General features: G+C 35.4%; 1 protein-coding gene across 4 annotated transcripts in view; it reads right to left on the reverse strand.

The window, feature by feature from the left end:
* The window catches only part of MYO16 (myosin XVI), a 361,587-nt gene that overhangs the window by 92,573 nt on the left and 248,139 nt on the right, over window positions 1–20,875 (reverse strand). For all 4 annotated transcript variants that reach the window (XM_017828978.1, XM_017828980.1, XM_017828979.1 and 1 more), the window contains exons 22-25: window positions 16,216–16,368; window positions 15,421–15,621; window positions 5,088–5,163; window positions 2,267–2,442 (exon numbers count right to left, since the gene is read on the reverse strand). In XM_017828978.1, coding sequence (XP_017684467.1) covers window positions 2,267–2,442; window positions 5,088–5,163; window positions 15,421–15,621; window positions 16,216–16,368 — 606 coding nt within the window. The remainder of the gene's footprint in view (window positions 1–2,266; window positions 2,443–5,087; window positions 5,164–15,420; window positions 15,622–16,215; window positions 16,369–20,875) is intronic.

Below are 20,875 nucleotides of genomic sequence, written 5' to 3' on the forward strand. Positions count from 1 at the left end.
CCATAGAGAGAGACATTCATAATTATATAACCTAGCAATTAGCTAGGATTGCAGTGAAAAGGAAGGAGAATCACAACAAACTCCTATTTGACTTCTGAAGTGTCTAATTCCCTTCCCTGGATTCAGTGGAGTGTACATGACTGCCCATATACAGTAACATGACAACCTTCCATTTTATGTTTCTCACTGCCTATAGTATGATGTATGTTGTAGCTCAAATTTCAGACATAAAAGGAATGTCAGTCTCTGGTTGATAATTTTTGCCTTAATGTCCCTCCTTCTCTGCCTCCCTTTTTCATTTTTCTTCCTCCCTTTGTTGCCTTTACCCTCAGGATAAACTCCAATAAAGATGCATATAATACATTACATATAATACTTCTATTTCTAAGCTGATAACAAAAAGCCCCTTACATGACATTTCCAAATACAATAACAATAAAATAATAAACCCAACATTATTCCAGTCCACCATAGTGGATTTTCAAGGATATAATGGAAAAGAGGAGGAATTACTGTAACAAAACAGGGTTGATCCACCAAAGAATCTGAGTACTTACCTACTTCCAGCTCCTGTATTGGGTGCCTATTCCAAAATAACAAGTGTCTCTTGCTGGAGACACTGCTGGAACAGTTCAGATACCTGAAGTTCTGCTTCAGTCCTGCATGGCAGCACATTACCTTGCTCAAATTAGGCCAACTTAGTATCTACAAACTAAGTGGTGTTCTGTCTCACCTGCACAGCTCCTCTCAAAGTCTACCTTTGAGAAGCCAAGCCATCCTTGTCTCCGTGGGCAGATGAAGGATGAACTTCCTCTCACCTTCCATCTAATACCTAAAGGTTTGGAGCATCCTCACTGAATGTGAAATTTCTGACTTAATTTATCACGCTTCCCAAAGGAATAGAATGTCTTCTATCTCTCAAGAGAGTAAGTCCAAGTTAAAAGCTATTCTGGTCAGGTCAAAACCAATACAATTTCAGAGATCCCAACTGTGCAGTGTTTTCCTCTGGCTTGATTAGGCTTCTAACTTAGATGTGCTTTTCATACTTCCTCCCATGTATGGCACAAGGATCTTCTTCACATCTTCAGGAAGCTTCCTCTAGGAAGCTGTTACTATAGTGGAGAGGCACCTAAAGGCACCTTGTAATGCCTCAGCTGTTTGTTAAATATAGATTAAACCAACACCACGCAGTTCAACTCAAGTTTTTCCACTGAGATTACTGACAAGAACAGTAGTCAGGAATTACGCTGAAATCAGCAGGGGGACTATAAGTAAAGTCCCACTGCTATTCTGTGGATATACTTGTATAAAGCCTTTCACAATGACACATGAGAGCAGGCTCCTTAATCCCATGACAGAATCAATTTTATGCAGCTGTAAGCCAGAAATAGAGTTGCAAGATTCAAGAAGCCTGGCGAGGCAGCTGATGCATTGTGAGAACTGCTTGCTTCTTTTCTAGAAGGAGGAATTCCAAAGCTCTGTCATGAATGGACTTCCCAAATCGCATTACTTCTCTTCAAAAGAGAGACATTCCATGTGATATGAACAATTCATTTTCTGATAGTCTCCAAAGTTTCCCTCTTACTCCCCCCTCTTTTGTTTTTGGTTGTGGTTTGCTGTTATTTGTTTGAAGGTTTTTTAAACTTTTTGGGCTGACTTAGCTAGCAGGAAAAGAGACAAGTTCAGAAATGGGGAGAGTTTGATTTGATCTCAAATTGGGAAAATTTATATTTGAGTGACCATTTGAAATAACGTTTGCCAAAATGTAAAGGATTGATCTTCATACAAAACTACACAAACTGTCTTTTTCAAACTAGAAATCTTCTCCGGTTGACACAATAAAGACATTAAAGTTTTATTTTTGCACTTCCTATGTCTTAATTTACTCAACTATTCACCATAAACTCAGTCAAGGAGACAAAACACAGAAGAGTTCCAATACAGCCAAAAAATCAGTAATATTGCATTCACTGTTAAGCCCTGGAACCATGAAATCATGGAAGGATTCACGCACAAAGGGACCTTATCATCTCGTCCAACCTTCTGCTCAAACAGTCCAAGAAAGAGACTCTCCAACCAGGATTATTAGTGTTGGTAAACTAGAACCTGTTCTCACTTTTGCTGCTTTACTGTTGATATTAAGTACTAAATTATTTTAGCTTAATGACTACAGAGGATGAAGAAGAGAACAAGATGATTTCAGAAATGATAAAATAACAGAAAAATCTTCAAGGAGCAAAGAGCGGAAAGAGTCCTAAATTCTTACCTTGCTGAGCTCAATATATTTTTTTGTTTCTCCACTTGCACAGACTACAGATGGTTTTTTACTCAGCAAAGCTGCTTTACACCCTTTGATCTTAAGGGAATGATATGGAGGAACAAGTGATCCAGTTTGTGTCAGTTTGGACTGGAACAATTGATTGATGACTACATTTTCACTAGCTGGAAATAAAAAAAAGAAAGGAATTCATGAAGATAAAGTAGTTAGTAAAGTGGTTAGAAAATTATCTAATTAGTTGGAAAACTATCTATATTGTATTGGAAGTAAAATGACATACAGTAGGAGAGAATTAAATAAATAAACTTAAAAAAATGGACAAACTAATAAATTATTATATTATGTTAGTTATCAAACAGCATTCAGTATTTAAGGATAATAACAGCATTCTTGTGCTGAACAAAAAGAGGGCATAAATGAAAACTTTTCAGACTATAATCTGTCTAAACTTAATTACTTATGTGATCATCACCTTTGATTTTTTTTCCATTACAGACTCCCAATTTATCCGTCTATTAAAGCAATGTAAGGGATGAATTCTGCGCCACAATTTCCTAACATGTAATATTTAGAAACAATCAAGGTCCTTGACAGAAATAAATTATAGACACTCATTGCACTAAAGAATTATATATACACAAAATATGAGAAGAGACTTAAAAAAACTCCAAAACGTAAGGACAGAGCTGTAGCAAATTGTGTCATCATTTCTCTACATCAAGACCATACTTCAAAACATCTACAGAAAAAAGGCAATGCCACAGATATATATTATTATGCATTCAAAACAAATACACTTCCAACAGCTGTTTTTAAAGATAAAAAATCTTTATCCTAATTTCAGTCGAATTATCCTTTATGAGATTATGGTCATAGGTTTTTTAACATGAACATGATAATTACATGTTGCTTGTACTGCTACATCATCAATAACCATTAAAAACCTGAAATCCCGTTACAATTTTTTTAAGAACTAGCAAACTGGCATTATGATCACACCCATCTAATGGCTAAACAAAAAAAAAAACAGAAAGAGGAATGGGATAAGCATCACAAATAATAACTTAGCATAGCAAGTAAAAATCTTCAGTTTTGTCTTTATTAACTGTTTAATGGTGTATTACTAGATGCTTAAATGCAATAGATTTGTTTCCCATTTTCTGTGGAAATTGCTATTCTTTACTCAACAAGAACAATAAAATTATGAGGATGACAGTGAAGCAAATAAATCAAATTATTTCAGCACAATCAGTGGACATCAACCTCCATACGTTAAATGTAATGAGTAGGATTAGGCAAGGCACAAAAATGATGTCTTTCAAATTAAAACAGATAAATCCTATGTCAATAGTCTCTCCTGATTTATTTGTCAGATCAGGTATGTTCTACATTCTTACACATATGTGCAAGTTATTTTAATTTTCTTATAGTTAAAAGTTTTGATAAAGGAAACTAAATTCAATGAAAATCAAAAGAAGCATGCATTAAAGTTATACATCTACACAACTTATGAAACTGACCCTAAAGGAAACATGTCACTGACAATCAGTAGGTCTGAAGCCTAAGACACTTAAAAAGGAGTAACACAGCCCTTAAATGATTTACATATTTGTAAAGAGTCTGTCTGAAGAATTTTTCCATTACTTATAATTGTTATTATGACTTCTCAGTTGGATATACACTCACTCTCAGCATATCAAAGCTTTTATTTCCAATCCAATCCTCCATTCTTCCCTTGTAACAGTTGCATAGCTAATTACACAAAATGGCAATGAAAGTGGAAAAGGAGACTATGTGAGAGAATGGAAGAATGCTCTCTCTTGTAGAACAAACTGGAAGTTGCCATACCTTCTTAGACTCTTTGGCAGATTATCATATAAATTCCAAGTAGTGAGAACCAGAATGTCTCTAAAACTACAGTCAGTAGGCTTATATTCAAGAAAATTTCTTCCATTTCTGTTTTCATTCTAAATGTACATTGTTTGCCTTTAACATGCATCAATTATTTTACTAGGGCGTTTGGCTAATTTTACACTAAAATTGCTAAAACCCAATACATTGTAACAGCAGGGCTGATTTGTAAGACAAATATGACCTTCAAAAGACCTCTACTTCTATGGAAAGAAATACTAGTATATAATTTATTAAGTGAAAGACACTGCAGTGGTTGAAGACAAATAACACTGGCACACTGAAATTTCTGTGAGAAAATGTTTTGGGGTTTTTTTCACAGAAAGGGGAAAGTTTTTTATTAATCCAATTATGAATCATGAATTAATAAAATTGGTTGCATTATTATTATTATGCATAATTATAAAACATACACAGGAAAAGGCATTTAATTTTGCATTTCAATGGACATTTATATCTATTCACTGCAAAATATAAGAACGCCCACAAGTTCCTGCTTTTAGAAAGATACTCAAGCAGTGCAGCACATTACAATGCAGCCTTTATGATTTTGGGAGCCTAATTTTGTTTCCCTATTTTCTGGGTTTTATTTTTGCTTTAATTCATTCCCATTGTTTTCTGTAAGTCACTCTTATCTATCATACTATATCTTCTTGTTCTTTACCTCATATCACATCACATCACATGATGAAGATGCTTTATGTTCCTGAATTCTAAAAGCTTTCAAAATTAGAGCAAATTTCAAACAATCCATACATACTTCATAAAGATGAAGGTGACTTTTTTTTTTACTGGGAATAAAATATATATAAATGTCTCTTAAAGCTAAAATGAAAATGAAAGTCAAGTCATAATATCTTGATTTCTAACAACAGCAACCACAAAACCATTTACTTACTTTTCATTACAAATACGAGATTTTGTGAAAGGGAATCTTTGTTTTTTTCTATCGCACCAGCAATTTCATAAGTAACCTATAATAAAATATTGTGACATCATTAGTAATGACCAATGCATCTTGTAAAAATCTTAAAGCAGTAGAAATGAAGCTATGTTTTTTTCTACTGAACAGTTAAAGACTGGCACTACGTAGTGTCTTTTGGCATTTTCTTAGTGCCAACAGTATTAATCAGAATAACTGGTTGTTGAACATTGTGTACCTCTGCAAGTATATACAAATTTCATCAGACTGATTGTAAAACATTTCCACAGTGCAAGACTACGAGTCAAAAACATACCATAGAGCAGGAGACAGTGACCTAAACATTAGTTTCCCTGTAGAATGTGAAAGTCACTCCCAGATCACAGACCTCCTCGTCAAAGGGAAACTACCCACACTGACCATGAAAAAGCACTCATGGAGCAATCTGAGTTCCAGTTTCACACTCAAGACAAGTTCCAACCATTGATATGTCCTTTGGAGACAAGTTCAGTCCATAGGTTATATACCAACCCTATTTACCTTTCTAAGAACTAGGCACATAAGGATTTTGGGTCACCTTAATTGCTTGATGACATGATTTAATGAACAGACAGTTGGATTGTCACTGCATCTATAAACACTAACACATGTGGTGGGCACTCTGAGAAGGAGCAAAATGGGAGGCTCTAGCCAGAGGTTCTGAGGGTACATCCAAAATTAAGAAGTATAACCAAATGTCTGTTTTAACACTGAACCCACCCCTGAAGACACTTTACAGAAACAGAGCACTGAGACAAGAAAGCAGTCACTGAGCCCAGTTGTTTTGGTTTTTTTTTCCCACTTTGTATGGTGATGGAAGAAAAACAATTAGTTACTTTACAGGCTTTAGATATACACAGCCCTTGCTTGCACAGTAGTAGAACCCAAAGAAAAATTTTAAGTTAAAAAGGAAGAAAATTATAGATTGCAGTACCTCCAGGATTAGGCAGGTACTTAATGGGAAATTCTTAGAACACAGTTTATTTACCTTGGGACTATGTTTCTATCTAAAGCCTTCTTTAATATTTTATTGGATCTATATCCTAATCCCCTTAGGTATTTGGGGAAATGTTATCCTTGGACGTTTAATAAAGCTGTAAATATATAATTAAGATTAGTAATACTAATCAGTGCATTAATTTTCCATTGGGTCATTTGAAAATTATTCAATGCTATCTAACTCACAAAAGAGATTATATGACTTGGATGTGTATAATCTGTTAGAGTGAGTAATTGTCAAATTATGTAATTAGTATGGCATCCGATATGAAAAAGGTATAACAATAGAATTATGGTTCTTTTCCATGACAGATGCAATGTTATGTAATTTTCTAATTGCATTTCCTGAGAACATACAACATAGTCAGCAAACTGTTAGCATAATTTAAGTATACTATTAAATGCTTTTAGTGTACCTAATATAAATGTTCTACCATACTGGTCTATAAGAGGTAATTAACAGGACTTATTTGACAAATCCATAATGCCAGTTCCTAACTGAGTGTCTTGGGTTTTGACTAAATTAGAAGAAGAGAGTTAGTACTGGTGGGAGGAGTTGGTACGTACAGCAGTGGAAGATAACTATACTACGATTAACTGGCTAGACTGAAACAGGGAGAAGTTTCAGTATTGATGCTGGTATAATACATCACCAACTTCTAGAACTATATTAGTAAGACATATCTTATTATCACATAAAATACATAAAAGTTAGGAGAATTCCCTTTTATGAGAAAATTGCTAACTCTCTAGCAGTTTTCCCATAGACTTGGTAAATTAATTCACTGACTAAAGACGTGAAAACTGACTCAGTGAAATGACACTCTAGGGTTCCATATTCATTGTCAGTCTCACAGAAGAGAAAAGAAGTAAGGACACTTCTAGCTGCCAATGTTGTTAATTTAATCCTGCCCTCAACAGAGATGCCAAACTACATACCAACTAAAGCACATACATTTCGCTCAGTTTTCTTCCACGGGGTTTCTAAAGTTAATCTGGCCAAAACCCTGCATTGGTTGGCACTCAAGCACAGTGCATAGTAATCTGGGGAGACAAAATTCAAACAAAGCCTATTTGCTTCATTAATTATCTTCATGCCCTAAAATCAGTAGACTGTACCTCTTCTCTTCTGAATTAAAGTATCCTCTGTCATAACATCTGACTGAGGTAAGGAATTTTCTCAAAGTTTATTGGATTTCCCAATATATTTTATCAACAGGACCAGCTTTACACATGTTTTTCATCAATTCCTTAAAATACTTTTTTTTTTGTAAATAGTTTTTATATCTTGGGACAGGTCAAAAGCACTCATGGCTAATGGCAAATTCAGCAGGAATCCTAAAACCAGCTAGGAAAATGCCACCTGGAATATTAAGAATGATTTGTCTGCATTAACACTTAAAAGAGAAAATTTTACTATTTTAATGGCAAAATATAGCTCAGAAACTCACGGTTTTGAATGTGTAGTTAATAAGAAAATCATCAGTTCATGTAGTAAAAGGAAAATTTTTGAGATATATTCAAGGACAATTTCATTGCATAAAAGGTCACTTGTAGTTGCTAATTTTCTGTCCGTACTTAAATGTGAGTGACAGAATGGTATTTTGAAACAACCAAATATTTATAAACAAAATAGGAGGATGGAGGGAAGTGTTTTATTATTTTTTATTGTAAGTAAAAGTCCCAAATCAAGTCTACTTAAAGAAAGAAAGAGACAGAGAAAGGGAGAAAAAGCACAACTACCTTGACTGTGTGAAAACTAGAATCAGTCAAGTAACCTTTATAAGCCTTCGTACTATAGATTAGACTAGATTGACTTGATTGTTAAGTCTGAAGATTCAGCCTGGGATAAAAAAAGAGTAAATGAAAGCATCTTTATTGATTAATGCAACTCCTTTTGTCTGTTGATTTAGAGGTTCAGTTTCAGAGTCAGCCTGGGATATATAAGGCATTTCAGAGAAGACTGCCTCGGTGAAGGTGAGCTGACAGCTGAGAGGTATTTTTGAAATGCATGTACCTGAGAAATGGAACAGACATTGATCTGCACTTAAAGGACATTATGTGCACTTGTTTATAGAGCTAAGAAGTTGGTCTTTAGGTCTGATTGGTTTATTATAGTACTATAAGTCAAAACAATGGCAAGGCAAACAGTGACAAGGGGCTTATCTAATTTTTAAATTCAAATTTAATTTAAACTGCAGAAAGCTTAAATTACGACAATCTATTATTCAGATTTCATGAACAATGGGGAAAATAGTTAATTATCTCTAATACCAGTATGTTAAATACCTTTATATGTGTCTCTTGGCATTGTGCTAAGACAATATATTTCAGATCTACTTATTGATATGTTAATTCTTCCATAAAGTTTTAAAAAATAAAAAACTTTGTGTCCTTGAAAAAATTTGATGATGGGAATGCTATTCTTCAAAAATCATGACTACTGGTACATTCAACAGTTCAAAGATATAATTCACATGAAGCCCTTCAGTACATGAGAGCCTGCAATGTAAATATTAATGTTATCAATAAAAAAACCTAGAAATTCAGTATTACAGATTCTTAGTATAGTTTCGACTGATGGTCAGATGTGGCAAGCTTGCAAGGTGTAGTGTGGAACCAGCGTGCCTCTTCTCTCACTGCTGCCAGGCAGACAGTCTGTGTGAGAAGCATCTGAGGATACCCACATTCATGTTAGGCATCAGAAACAAAGTAATGCCCAGATGAGCAGATTTTTTCCAGAAGAGATCAAACTGCCAGTGTTCAGGGAAATGTGTTAAACAACCTTTGGATAAAGCCTCCCACCAGTTTTGGGGTTTTTTTTGTCATAAAAGCCCTAAATCACTCTTCTCTACCTTCTGTCTGAACAGAACTGATAAGCTTTTTGTCGTACAGCACTCAGATAACAAGACACTACATAGCTCTTAGAAAAGACTCATAATATGTCAAGGCATTGTAGGATTTTGTTCAGCTGTAAAATTAAAACTGGGAGATAAAGTAAAATTCTTGGTAAGATAAAGTATTAATGCTCACAGTGGCCTTTGCTAAGCATGTGTTCATGTGTGTTCATGAGCAATGTATCATTGCCCATGAAGAAAAAGAGAGATTTAATACTGTGCAGGCATAATAGGAAAATTCAAGAGAAATGAGGGAAAATTCATTTTCTTTCTTCCACTGAATCATTCTGTCACATTAGTGTAATAAAGTATTCACTCCCAGACTCCATTAAAAAAAAAATCTCACCCCTGTGCTGATTTCTTCCATGTGCAGCAGTTAACTTGTGTATAGTGTTTTCTTCTCTTTTTGTTCCAAAAGAAAAGAAAAGAAAAAAATCCAGGGTCTCTCAGAATGATATCATGCACACAGATTTTACCAAAGTATTGCTTCAGCCAGAAAATGGATTCCAAATTATTTGGATTTTTTTTCCCTTACACACATTCTTTGTCTCACTTCAAACTCATGGTTTCTTTTTCTTTTTTTTTTTTTTTTTTTTTTACTTCTGATCCATTATCTTTTCTTCTTTTTCTCTTGGTACTGCTTTTTCTGGAATGGTCTAAGGCTCATTATGCTTCGCTCAATAAGATGCCATGTTTAGTCTCGGAAAAAGCTTCTGAGCATAAAACTTAAGGAAATGGGCAATACCTGAAAATTCATGACTACAATCAATCAAAAAGACTTGACAGTGGAAGAAAAGATATTCTTTCTGTGAGTATCCTGACCAAAAAAATTTAAGGTATGAACATATTAGAGGTGTTTAAAACTGCATGGACACATCTGTATCAACTGTAATTCTCTCATAATATAAAGCTAGAGATATCAGTTTTGTTCACAAGATGTGGTCTGTCAATCCCAATTAAATACATAAAAAAAGGTTTTTTCACTGAGGAATTATTGTTAATAACTGCATTTTCCAGCGTAACTGCATTTCTAAATTGCTAAAATACTACTGTAAGTGTCTGAGTAAAGAAGTGAACCCAATTCATTCTGGACATACAGTACTGATGAAAAGGAGCTCAAACTACATGGGTCATAAGAGGTTCATACCAGGGCCAAGATAGAACATTAGCTTTTTTTTTTTTTCTCTAGATGACTCAGAGTAGCAGTTCTTTCAGACTGACTGTGAACTACACTGTGGTTACACCTTTTGTTACCTAGAGAAACCAGGATGTCTGCCTTCACCTTCTAACACAGACCTGCATTCAGTATGACTTCCTCCACAACTGCCAGCCTAGACACATCACCTGAATGTAAATGATTAATCCTAGAAGTGAAAATTTTTATGTGCAATTACCTGTCACATTTTACTGGTAGATTTTTCTCTATCCTTTGCGTCTGATTCATCTTTCAGTTATACTCATGTAAATAATGAGAAGCTTTACCAAGTTAAAGGAGTTACAATCAGTGAAAAACTGTGGTAAGTCGGAATAAAATCAAGCCCCCTTGTTTTAAATTTTGAGATCTCTGAAAGCAACAACGCAGAATAAGATTGCTCCTCACTTCACTTACTTTAGACTCACTTAATTGATGTCAGACTATAAAAATGGCTCTCAAAACCTGCCAAACTATACTTTATGAATGCTTATTTTTGAGTGCCAATAAATGCTGATATATTTAAGCTGATACCTGAAGAATTTTTATAAAGAATAAATCACAAATTACTTCTATAAAAAGCTACTAAATATAGTAATAGCACAATCTAAAGAACAGCATCAGCAGTTTAAATCTTAGTTTTTCATATTCAAGTTATCAACTTATGAAGACATACTAGGATCAGAATAAACTCAATTTGTGTCACTTAGTACAATCATACTATCATCAGAGTTTATGTAAATACATTTCATAAATCACTGGAAATTTCAATCTGTGAAAGCAAGATAACAGTTCCACAAGATATCAAAAATGCAAGTGTCTTTAAGGATTTTGCTCAATCACTATTAAAGCAAGGAGAGTTAAACACTTGCAAGAGAACTTTCCTGTTCTGGCAGGGCCAAGCATTTTACTACTGTAAGGATGCAAAGAACAACCTGACTCTGGAATAGTTCCTTGGCCAATGTAAATCAAAGGATCTCCATTGACTTCGAAAGAATGTGTGAATTTACATTACTTGGAGAGTTGTCTATTTGTTCATGCTTTTAGATTAAATGTCATTACTATTATTAGGAAAAGGTCAAACCAAGTGTCTATGTTATAACACAAAATCTAAACAACCATGCAAGGCTAAAAAACATGTTAATGAAAAGTGTCCTCTTTACCACTCACAGTTTAACTTTCAGAACTAGGCACCTGAAATGTTGGTCTTAACAAATCTTTCAAGTGCTTCTTCACAGAATAAGACAAATATTTCTTTCATTTTGAAGAAATGTCCTTATTAGACTGGTTGTGATTTTAATGCAGCTGCCTTGCTGCTGCTTCCATGTCAGGTTTTGGGGTATGGAACTTTCTGGAGCTATTGTGATAAATTTGTATAAACAAACTGCATTAAAAACTACTTACATAACAAGTACAAAAAAGTTTATAAATGAAATTAGACATCTGGAGTTTATGGCCAGTTCTTGGTTGTACTGTTATTTAACCACTGTGTGCCCACATTCCCAATAGTGGAGGTATTCAAACCACTTAACTCTGGCAAATAATTTGAGTCTAAGTAGAAGGCCTTGTGATGAAAGAAGAACCTCCAGGCAGTTATTCAGAGTATTTAGGTTAGGAATTTAAGCACTACCCAAATAGTCTTAATCCTTTCCATAATTACCACATTTCTATTATTGGGCAGGAACAAATTTGCTTGCGTCAGAACACAACTCGAGACTTCCATCAGCTTCATTTCCAAATGAAGAGTCACAAAATAGACCTGTCCTCATCTATACCGCTGTAAAGGATCCTAATCTAGTTAAGGAAGCCTAAGCATGCATATTCCAACCTCTGATCTGTTCTGGAGAGCTCAGGACATACAGTGTTATCCTGAGATATGACAGAGTCAGCAAGTCTGTTTTTGGAGACTTGCAGACAAGTTTTTAACACACATCATATGAATTCCCACTACAAATAGTCAACTGACTGAGTGTTCAACAGTATAAATCTACCTCAAATAGTCATCATAGCAAAAAGTGTGTCATCCAGTACCTTTAGCAGCATAGATTAGTTATTTTTCTGGTGTTCTTACCCTAGCAACCACTAAGAACTCCCTTCAGAATTTAAACTGATTTTAAAAATCATGTGAGGGAAAGATTATCTGTCACAATAAACAGCAGAAAAGATACCGTATTTATTTGAGAATTGTAATATGAATTCTAATCAAAAGACTTTATCATAGCTGCCCAATTTCTTCCTCATCGAACTCATTCCTTCTGCCTGTTGCTTAGGTAAAGAGAGGAGCATCCAGGTGTCAGTTGTCTGGTTATATCGAAGCACCTGCAGTTCCCATGTATCTTTAATGGAGGGTATGTATCATGTGCTGCCATCAAATCCTGAGAAAAGTCAGGTTCTGCCGGATAACAGACTTTACTGAGATTTCAGGTTTAAAGTGACCTACTATTTAAAGTCATCAACTAATAACACTTGCAGTTACATTTATAAACAACGCAGTGTATATGATCATGATGTGGTTGTTTTGACGCGCAGTAGATAAATAATGTCATCATCACTTTGTATAAGAAGAAAGGAATTAAATCAGATTGCTCAAATTACCATGGTATTACTCTGCTCTCCATTGCTGGCAAAATCCTGGCAAGAATACTCTTGAACAGACTAATACTCGCTATAGCAGAAGGAATTCTACCTGAAAGTCAGTGTGGTTTCAGAGCCAACAGGAGTACCACAGATATGGTATTTATTCTCAGACAACTGCAAGAGAAGTGTAGGGAACAGAACAAAGGTCTCTATGTAACCTTTGTCGACCTCACCAAGGCTTTTGATACTGTGAGCAGAAAAGGTCTGTGGCAGATTTTGAAACGCTTAGGTTGCCCCCCAAGTTCCTTAAAATTATCATCTCACTCCATGAGGATCAGCATAGCCAAGTCAGAAACAGCAATGCACTTTCTGAGCCCTTTCTAATAACTAATGGTGTGAAACAAGGCTGCGTTCTCCCACCAACCCTATTCACAATCTTTTTCAGCATGATGCTCCAAAGGGCCATGGCAGGCCTCGATGATCAGGACGGTATCTACATTCGAAATCGTACCGATGGAAGCCTATTCAACCTAAGGCGACTGAAGGCCCACACCAAGACCTTAAACCATCTTGTCTGGGAGCTGCTTTATGCTGATGACGGCACCCTTGTTGCCCACACAGAAGCAGCTCTGCAGCGTTTAACATCCTGCGTCACAGACGCTGCTGAGCTCTTTGGGCTGGAAGTCAGCTTAAAGAAGACAGAAGTTCTCTATCAACCTGCACCTCAGGAACTCTTCCATCATCCCCATATCACCATTCGCCAATCAGAGCTCAAATCAGTCCAACAGTTTAATTACCTTGGTAGCCTCATCTCCTTGGATGGTAAGATTGACAGAGAGATAGACAACAGGTTAGCAAAGGCATACAGTGCTTTTGGAAAACTCCATAATAGAGTATGGCGTAATAAACACTCGAAGAAAAGTACCAAGATCAGTGTTTACAGAGCCATAGTGCTGTCTACTCTCTTATATGGTTCCAAATCATGGGTCATCTACCGCCACCACCTGCATCTCCTAGAACGCTTCCATCAATGCTGCCTCTGTACAATCCTAAACATCCACTGGTCAGATTATGTGACCAATACATCTGTTCTAGAGCAAGCAGCAGTCACAAGCATTGAGGCCATGTTACTGAGAACGCAGCTGCGCTGGGCAGGGCACGTCTCAAGGATGAAGGACCACCACCTCCCTAAGATCCTGCTTTATGGTGAACTTGCCACCGGCTGCCGCATGAGAGGAGCCCCGAAGAAAAGATACAAGGACTCCCTGAAACAACATCTCAGCCTTGGCCATATTGATCACCATAACTGGTCTACTCTGGCCTCAAATCGGGAGGCCTGGAGACACATTATCTATAACGCTGCTGTTTCCTTTGAGAACGCACGCAGGATCACTCTCGAGGAGAAAAGACAATGCAGAAAGAATCGTGTCTTGTTGATACCACCTAAGGAGCCTCTCTGCTGTGCCTTTTGCAATCAGACATGTCTATCTCGTATTGGCCTCATTAGCCACCAGCGTGCTTGTAACAAATGTGGATAGAGCCTTCCTAAATCTTCGTTCGCGAAGCCTAGCCATGATGATGAGATAAATAATTTCTAAACATGCTATTCACAAAGCTTCTAAGGGATTCCATCAGTGGATGGATATCTCATAGAATCATCTGCATAAGGCTTAGAAAGTGTGAAAGTACACAGAACAAGTTGTTCAGATGTGAAGACTGATTTCTGCAGTCTTTGGTCTATGTTCTGACATGATTTCAATGGAAATTTTGGTAAAGTGATAACTAAGAGCCTGTTATATTGTACCCATATAATTTACATTCCTTAGCTAATTTCAAATACCATGTTTTGAACAGAGAGAAGTGGCAGAATGTCAGATTAATCTCAGAAGGGCCAATCTGTCAGACTATCTAAAAAAATTATTATCCCTCTTAATACATGCCTAATTTGCTTGCTTTGAGTTGTGGGTGGTGGTGGAGACCATGTGAAAATGAAGCATTGGAAAGAAAAGGATAAAAGGCCTATTTAAAAGAATTAAAATAATTACACTTTTTCCATGAACACTGCAGAAGGGGGAATGCACAATATTCATCTTATTTTACAGCCATATTGAAAGACACTTACTACGTTCTGGGGTTTTGTAAGGGAAAAAAAAAAGGAAAAAAATATTATGACTACTAACAAAAACATGGGGGCTTTGTTTTTGATTTTTTTACCAGATGCATGCTGGTATTCCAGGTATCTACATATACAGCAAAGGATCTACAGGGAACCTCTACTGTTCTGGAACATTTGAAGGCAAAGTGACAGCCAATTAAAATGGCATTAAACATTTATGTTAAGGGATCTGAATCATCTCCTTCTACATGAAATGCTCACAGTGAAGATACAATTTAGGAGCCAGAATTAGGTAGCCTGAATCCTGCATGCTATAAGTTACAGATTTTATACACCAGATATTGCACTGAGATTCTAAATTGTCCTCGGAAAATTTATCACTTGACAGTGAATTGTTATTTACAGCCAGGAGTTGGAGAAGCTATGTAATTTTTTGTTTTGTTTACTTTTTTCATTAACTGCATGTAAATGATCATTCAAACAACTTACCCTCCCAGCATAATGCATAACAGTGAAGGTGGATCCCAGATCCTTTGGGGCAAGGTTACCATTTCCATCTTTTGTGGAGGAATATACTGTATTTGTGTCTGATGTATCCAGGTAACACTGAATGCGTTTAGAAAGACTTTGTTCCACTGACCAAACAGATTGGCTTTCTTCATCCAGCATTGACAAAAAGCCTGATGGTTTCTGAAATGAAAAATAGATTTTTCTCATTTTATATAGGAGCAATAGAATTTCACTTGTTCCTTGTATAGTAATACACTGTGTAATTTATTAAACAGAAACACATATCAACTCAAAGAAAAGGAAAAATAAAAAGATTAAAATATTTTGGTAAGTGTTCAAGGCTATGCACAGAAGATAATTCTATAAGAGACGTAAGGAACAATATTTCAATTGCCAAAAATGGTCACTATTGATGATCTTCTAGGAAACTGATTAAATTACTTCCTTCCTAGAAATTGTACTCAAGAAACTAGCTTCAGTTACTTAAGAAACTGTCAGGCTTTCAACAGAGACTCATCAGTCCTACAGCTGCATTAACAACATGCCATGACACACAGATGCCACGCATTAATCGGTACAGACAAGGAGTTTCTGGTGCATCTTCTTCATCCCTGGACTGTTAGCAAGCTCTGTTAGCCCCTGAGCTACAGTCTCTTTGGACCCACAACCTTATCTGAAGATTCATAAATCGGAAAATGCAAGCAAAGTTGTATTAATCTAACATGCAGAGACAGTGTATAAATATACATGCTGTAAAATGGATCTGGAAACTACCTGAAAGAAAAAATCCAAGGCTGCAGTATGGTTACCAGGAGAATACACTGTTTCCATGGCAACTCCCTCTTGTACACATTCAGCTTGCTCTTGTAAGAAAAGCACTTCATTGATGTACTGGTGTATCTTCTCATTGGTCATGTTGACACACAGCTATTGTAAAATGAAGAAAAACAAGCGTATTAGAAATTTACTGGATAATTCATTGATGTAGGTTTTACTGCACATCTAATATTGAATTTGATGAAATGTCAATCCACAATATGTTATCTCTTGGTAGATCATAGATTTAGCAAGACCCTAGGGAAATTTATATTTTAACAGCTATTACTACAAAATTGGGAATACACAGATTTCTGCCTGCACAGTTCATTGCGAATTCCACATAAGAATTATCAAATACCAGCATTATCAAATATAGTGCAAATTTACACTAATTCCATTGATCGAAGTGAGGCAACTTTACTTATAAATTTAATATTCTTCTGCATTTTATATTCAGGAAGCCTCTACAAATGTAACGTGCGTTTAGAAAAAAATAACTACATATTTGTTTAGGATCCTGACTCTGCAGTTATTTCAATGCTAACAAAGACATTCAAACTCTCTTTCCACATATAATGCCACTGAAGTCTAAAGCAGTTTCTGAAGAACTCATTCTGTTTTACCCAAATACATGTTATAAAACACCTAGGGATATTTTACTAGTGTTGCTCTCCATTTTAGAGACATTCTAAGGGCAGGTTGGCAAGAAAACGGTGTTCAATTGTAAAGTTCAAAGTTTGAACAGATAAATAATGTAGAAGTTTCTCAAAATTTTTATTTGATTGCCATATAGGAGGTATAGTGCCAGTTTTGCAAACTAAATAGATTCATAGAAATCCGATTTTCAATTAAAAACAGGTGGGAGTTGTATCAGTTTATTTTGGGTCTTTTCATATTTTATTCAAAGCTCACCTGCAAAAATAGGTAAATATTTAATAACCTTGTGGAATAAATGTTTTAACTGTTTTATTGACATTGGAGTGGAAATTTCAGTGGAAATTCTAAAATCTTCTCCAGTGCTATACCAGCTATGACCAAGAAATTAAGAAAACAGAAACTCCTAAAAGGGTGGAAGAACACTTCGTACGAGGAATGATGCAAGGAATGCTTGCACACAGTGTCTTTTCAGGCTAAACTAGTCACGTATTTGTCTTGGCCATAAACTGTATCTTTCATGAATAAAGTGTGTAAAAGCAATTCCACCAGCATATTAAAAAGTATGAAGTATTTATATCAATCCTAAAATTACCTGGCTTAACATCCAGATGAAGAAAGAGAACCCAAGTAATGTGTAATAGCTGCCTGAATTTTCCATTAACACATTATGTAAGTATAGTCAACTTGCACTTGTTATACAACGAAATAGATCAGTGTGAATAACAGTAAGAAGAAATAAGACAAAACCCCATTTTACAACCAAATGTCTATTATTAACTGTTTTTACCAATGCATGATAGTGCAGACAAAAGACAGACTGAAATAAAACCATTATTTCTTTCAAAGTGGGATTTATAACGGTTCAGATTATTATCTTATTTTACTAACAATGGAAGTATACAATAGATTTACACTATCTACTATTTCAATAGAAAAGACAGCTTTTTTAAGCTGTAGCAGGCAAAACGTTCTTTACTGGTCACTTTTGGAATTCTAATTCTAACTACAAAATCTTTCCAAAAGCTTCTTAACATTATTTTATAAGGCAGACAAGCTTATATTTGCCGGATATGGTAAAGCCTTGAAGTGACGCATGCTGTGTGCACCTTTATTTGCAGATGAGTTATTTAGAGGACCAAGTCATTCAATTTTACACAGGTATATTTTACTATAAGAAAAGTTGTCAAAATCCCTATAAACTCAAGCTTACTTTTAATCTTGAGCCAATCTCTTAAAATACATTAAAAAAAGAAGAAAGTACCTGAGAACCTGACTGTGCAGCAAAATTATTGAACTACCAAGGGAAAGACTGTCTGAGACGTCTTAAAAAGATCTAATAAATAGCACTGGTTTTGAGTGCCAAAAAAAAAAAAAAAGGAATAGTAGTTTATTAAAACATTCATGCTTGGATGATAAAAGAACCCCCACAATTTTAAATTCTACTGATCAGTGTATTACGGCATACACTGGTGTGCTTCTTACCAACACAAGCAACACTGTCATTCAGATTGGCAGACTGATGACAGTAAGGTACCGCAAACCCAACCAGAAATCAAGTTCAAGCACTTATACAAACTGCAAGCTGCTCTCTCTAGCAGTGGCTGAGAATAACAGCTCTGCAGAATGAGAACCAGGACGCCAGCCTGGGCCTGCTGTAAAGCAAGACATTCTGATCCTATCATTCTCCATTTCATTGTTTTATACAACCTCCTGGGAAAAGGAAATAAAATGAGTATTTCAAATTAAAAGTTTGACACCAGTTGACATAACAGTTACAACAGCTGAAATGTAGAAGTGGGATGAAAATGAACTAAAGTAGCTTTGTAACTCAACTTCTTTTGCTTCATGTCTCCTAAGTATTACATAAAACAATGATGTATTTTCTGTCTAAAGATCCGAAAAGTTCAGAGACCCGGATTTTTTAAAACATGCATTTAATTGCACCCATGAAAATTAGATGGAAATATAGCAGTAATAAAAAAAAAACTCAAAGAAATTTTGACCTAAAACAAGTATTTACCTTTAAGAACTATATATTTGTTTTACCTTGCAGCAGTACTTAACATGACCTATGGTACTTTTTGTCATTAAACATTGTTAAACTGTTCTTGACATTCATCTCATGGGCTCCATTTTATATCTCTTCTGTATGGCTTTCTACCTTCTCTTCTCTTTCTTTCTAATCTTAACTCACTATCATGTCTCAGTGAAAACAAATACACCATATATTTGTCCAAGTCTTCTTTAAAAAGTCATTTTAGAATATTTTTAGAAGAAAAAATATTCTTGTTCAAGTATAGAGAAAGCATCACCCAAATTGTAGATTTTGGAAGAAATTATAGTGGCATATACTGTAAAAGCAGTAAATATTCATCATATTAAACAGTATTAGCTTGATCTCTCTTTTACCACATTTGACCAGTTTGCACTATTTACGCTAAATAAAAATTTAGGTAGAATACAAAAATTGTACTGTGCTCTAAAGACAGAAAAGCGCCTATGACTAATGAAATTTTCCTGCTCTCTACTCTGTTCACTTTTCCTGCTCTTATGTCTATTTGAAAAGGCGTAACCACAAAAGGGAATTTGTGAAAAGAAAACTTGGTGACTGTCAATCAGTGAGGAAAGGATGGATATAAAGACCTTCTGGAAAGCTCCTTTACATCCTTTGATCATGCAGAGGGATTAGCTCTCCCAGGGTATGTGTATTCAGAGCACAGAGTAAAGCTTACAGTTGTCGTATCAATACATCTATCGGGCCCTATGTTGTGGCCTGAGATAGTGATGCTACAATGACAAATTTAATCTGCTAGAGTGCTCTAGCATTTCTCAAAAATGAAAGATAATTAAAATGAAAGATAATGAAAATCAGAATCATTTTCTTTTTCCTGAGGTTAGACTCACCTAAGGTTGATACTCACTGATTTTTCAGAAGTATCTTCATTACTGTTCCTCTTTATATCTGCTACCCAAATATTTCAACATCCTTTTCTTTATCTGTAGTACCAATCAAAATATTTCTAAAGAATTTATGACAAAACCAGGACCCATAATGTTTCTTCCATTGCTTATTAGGGCTAATAGGATCTAACACAGATTCTCCATGCAGCTCCAACACAAATTCAAATGTAGTCCTTCTACCTCTGTCAGAAGATGTTTATTTCACTGGGAATCCATGTAATCTCTGGGGTCAGTTGCCTTTAGCTGATCTGTGTTCCGCAAATGACATAAAAGTGCTACATTAAAACTTTATTACAGATGCCTGTCATCTGAGAAGCCTTCCACAAAGGAGGGTCTGAAAAGCCCCTCAAAAAAGGGGCACTATTCAATACTATTCAAGTGGAATAGTCCCCTACTTGATTTTGTATATATAAAAGTACTGAACAAACAAGAAAACAAACCTCAAGTAACAACAATCTTTTCTTGAAAGAGTTTGGAATTGTTCTGAAACTAATTAATTCTGAATCTATTTCAGAATTAATTCTGAAATAGTTTCAGAATTAATTTTTTCACTCATAATGCTGAACATAAGCAAAGTACTGTAGGATAAAAATGGGTGCCACTGTGGAAAAGTAAGATATCAGATAATAAATGTCCTTGTGCAGCATTTCACTAATCAATCACAAACTGAATTGAGCTCAGAATCTCAGTTTGAGATAAATTATTTTATTTTTGTCCACAAGGCATCTACCATAAAAGAATAAAGAAAAAAAATACACACTTTAATGTCAGGTACATGATAAGCCAGCTTTAAAACTGAGTAACACTGTTTTTCCAGTAGCTGACTGGAACACTGGACAGACAATAGTGTCCTGTACAAATCGAAAGAAAAGTGTGCACTACAAAAAAAGACCAAAGAGACTTAGAGGAAAGAGCGCACTATGACAAAAGCCATGCAGGAGTCTGAGATCCTCAGGAACTGGGTCGAGGAACAAATTAAAACACAGGATCGCCAGGG

Source organism: Lepidothrix coronata, unplaced genomic scaffold, assembly GCF_001604755.1.
Source record: "Lepidothrix coronata isolate B3197 unplaced genomic scaffold, Lepidothrix_coronata-1.0 Scaffold155, whole genome shotgun sequence".
Lineage (NCBI taxonomy): Eukaryota > Metazoa > Chordata > Aves > Passeriformes > Pipridae > Lepidothrix > Lepidothrix coronata.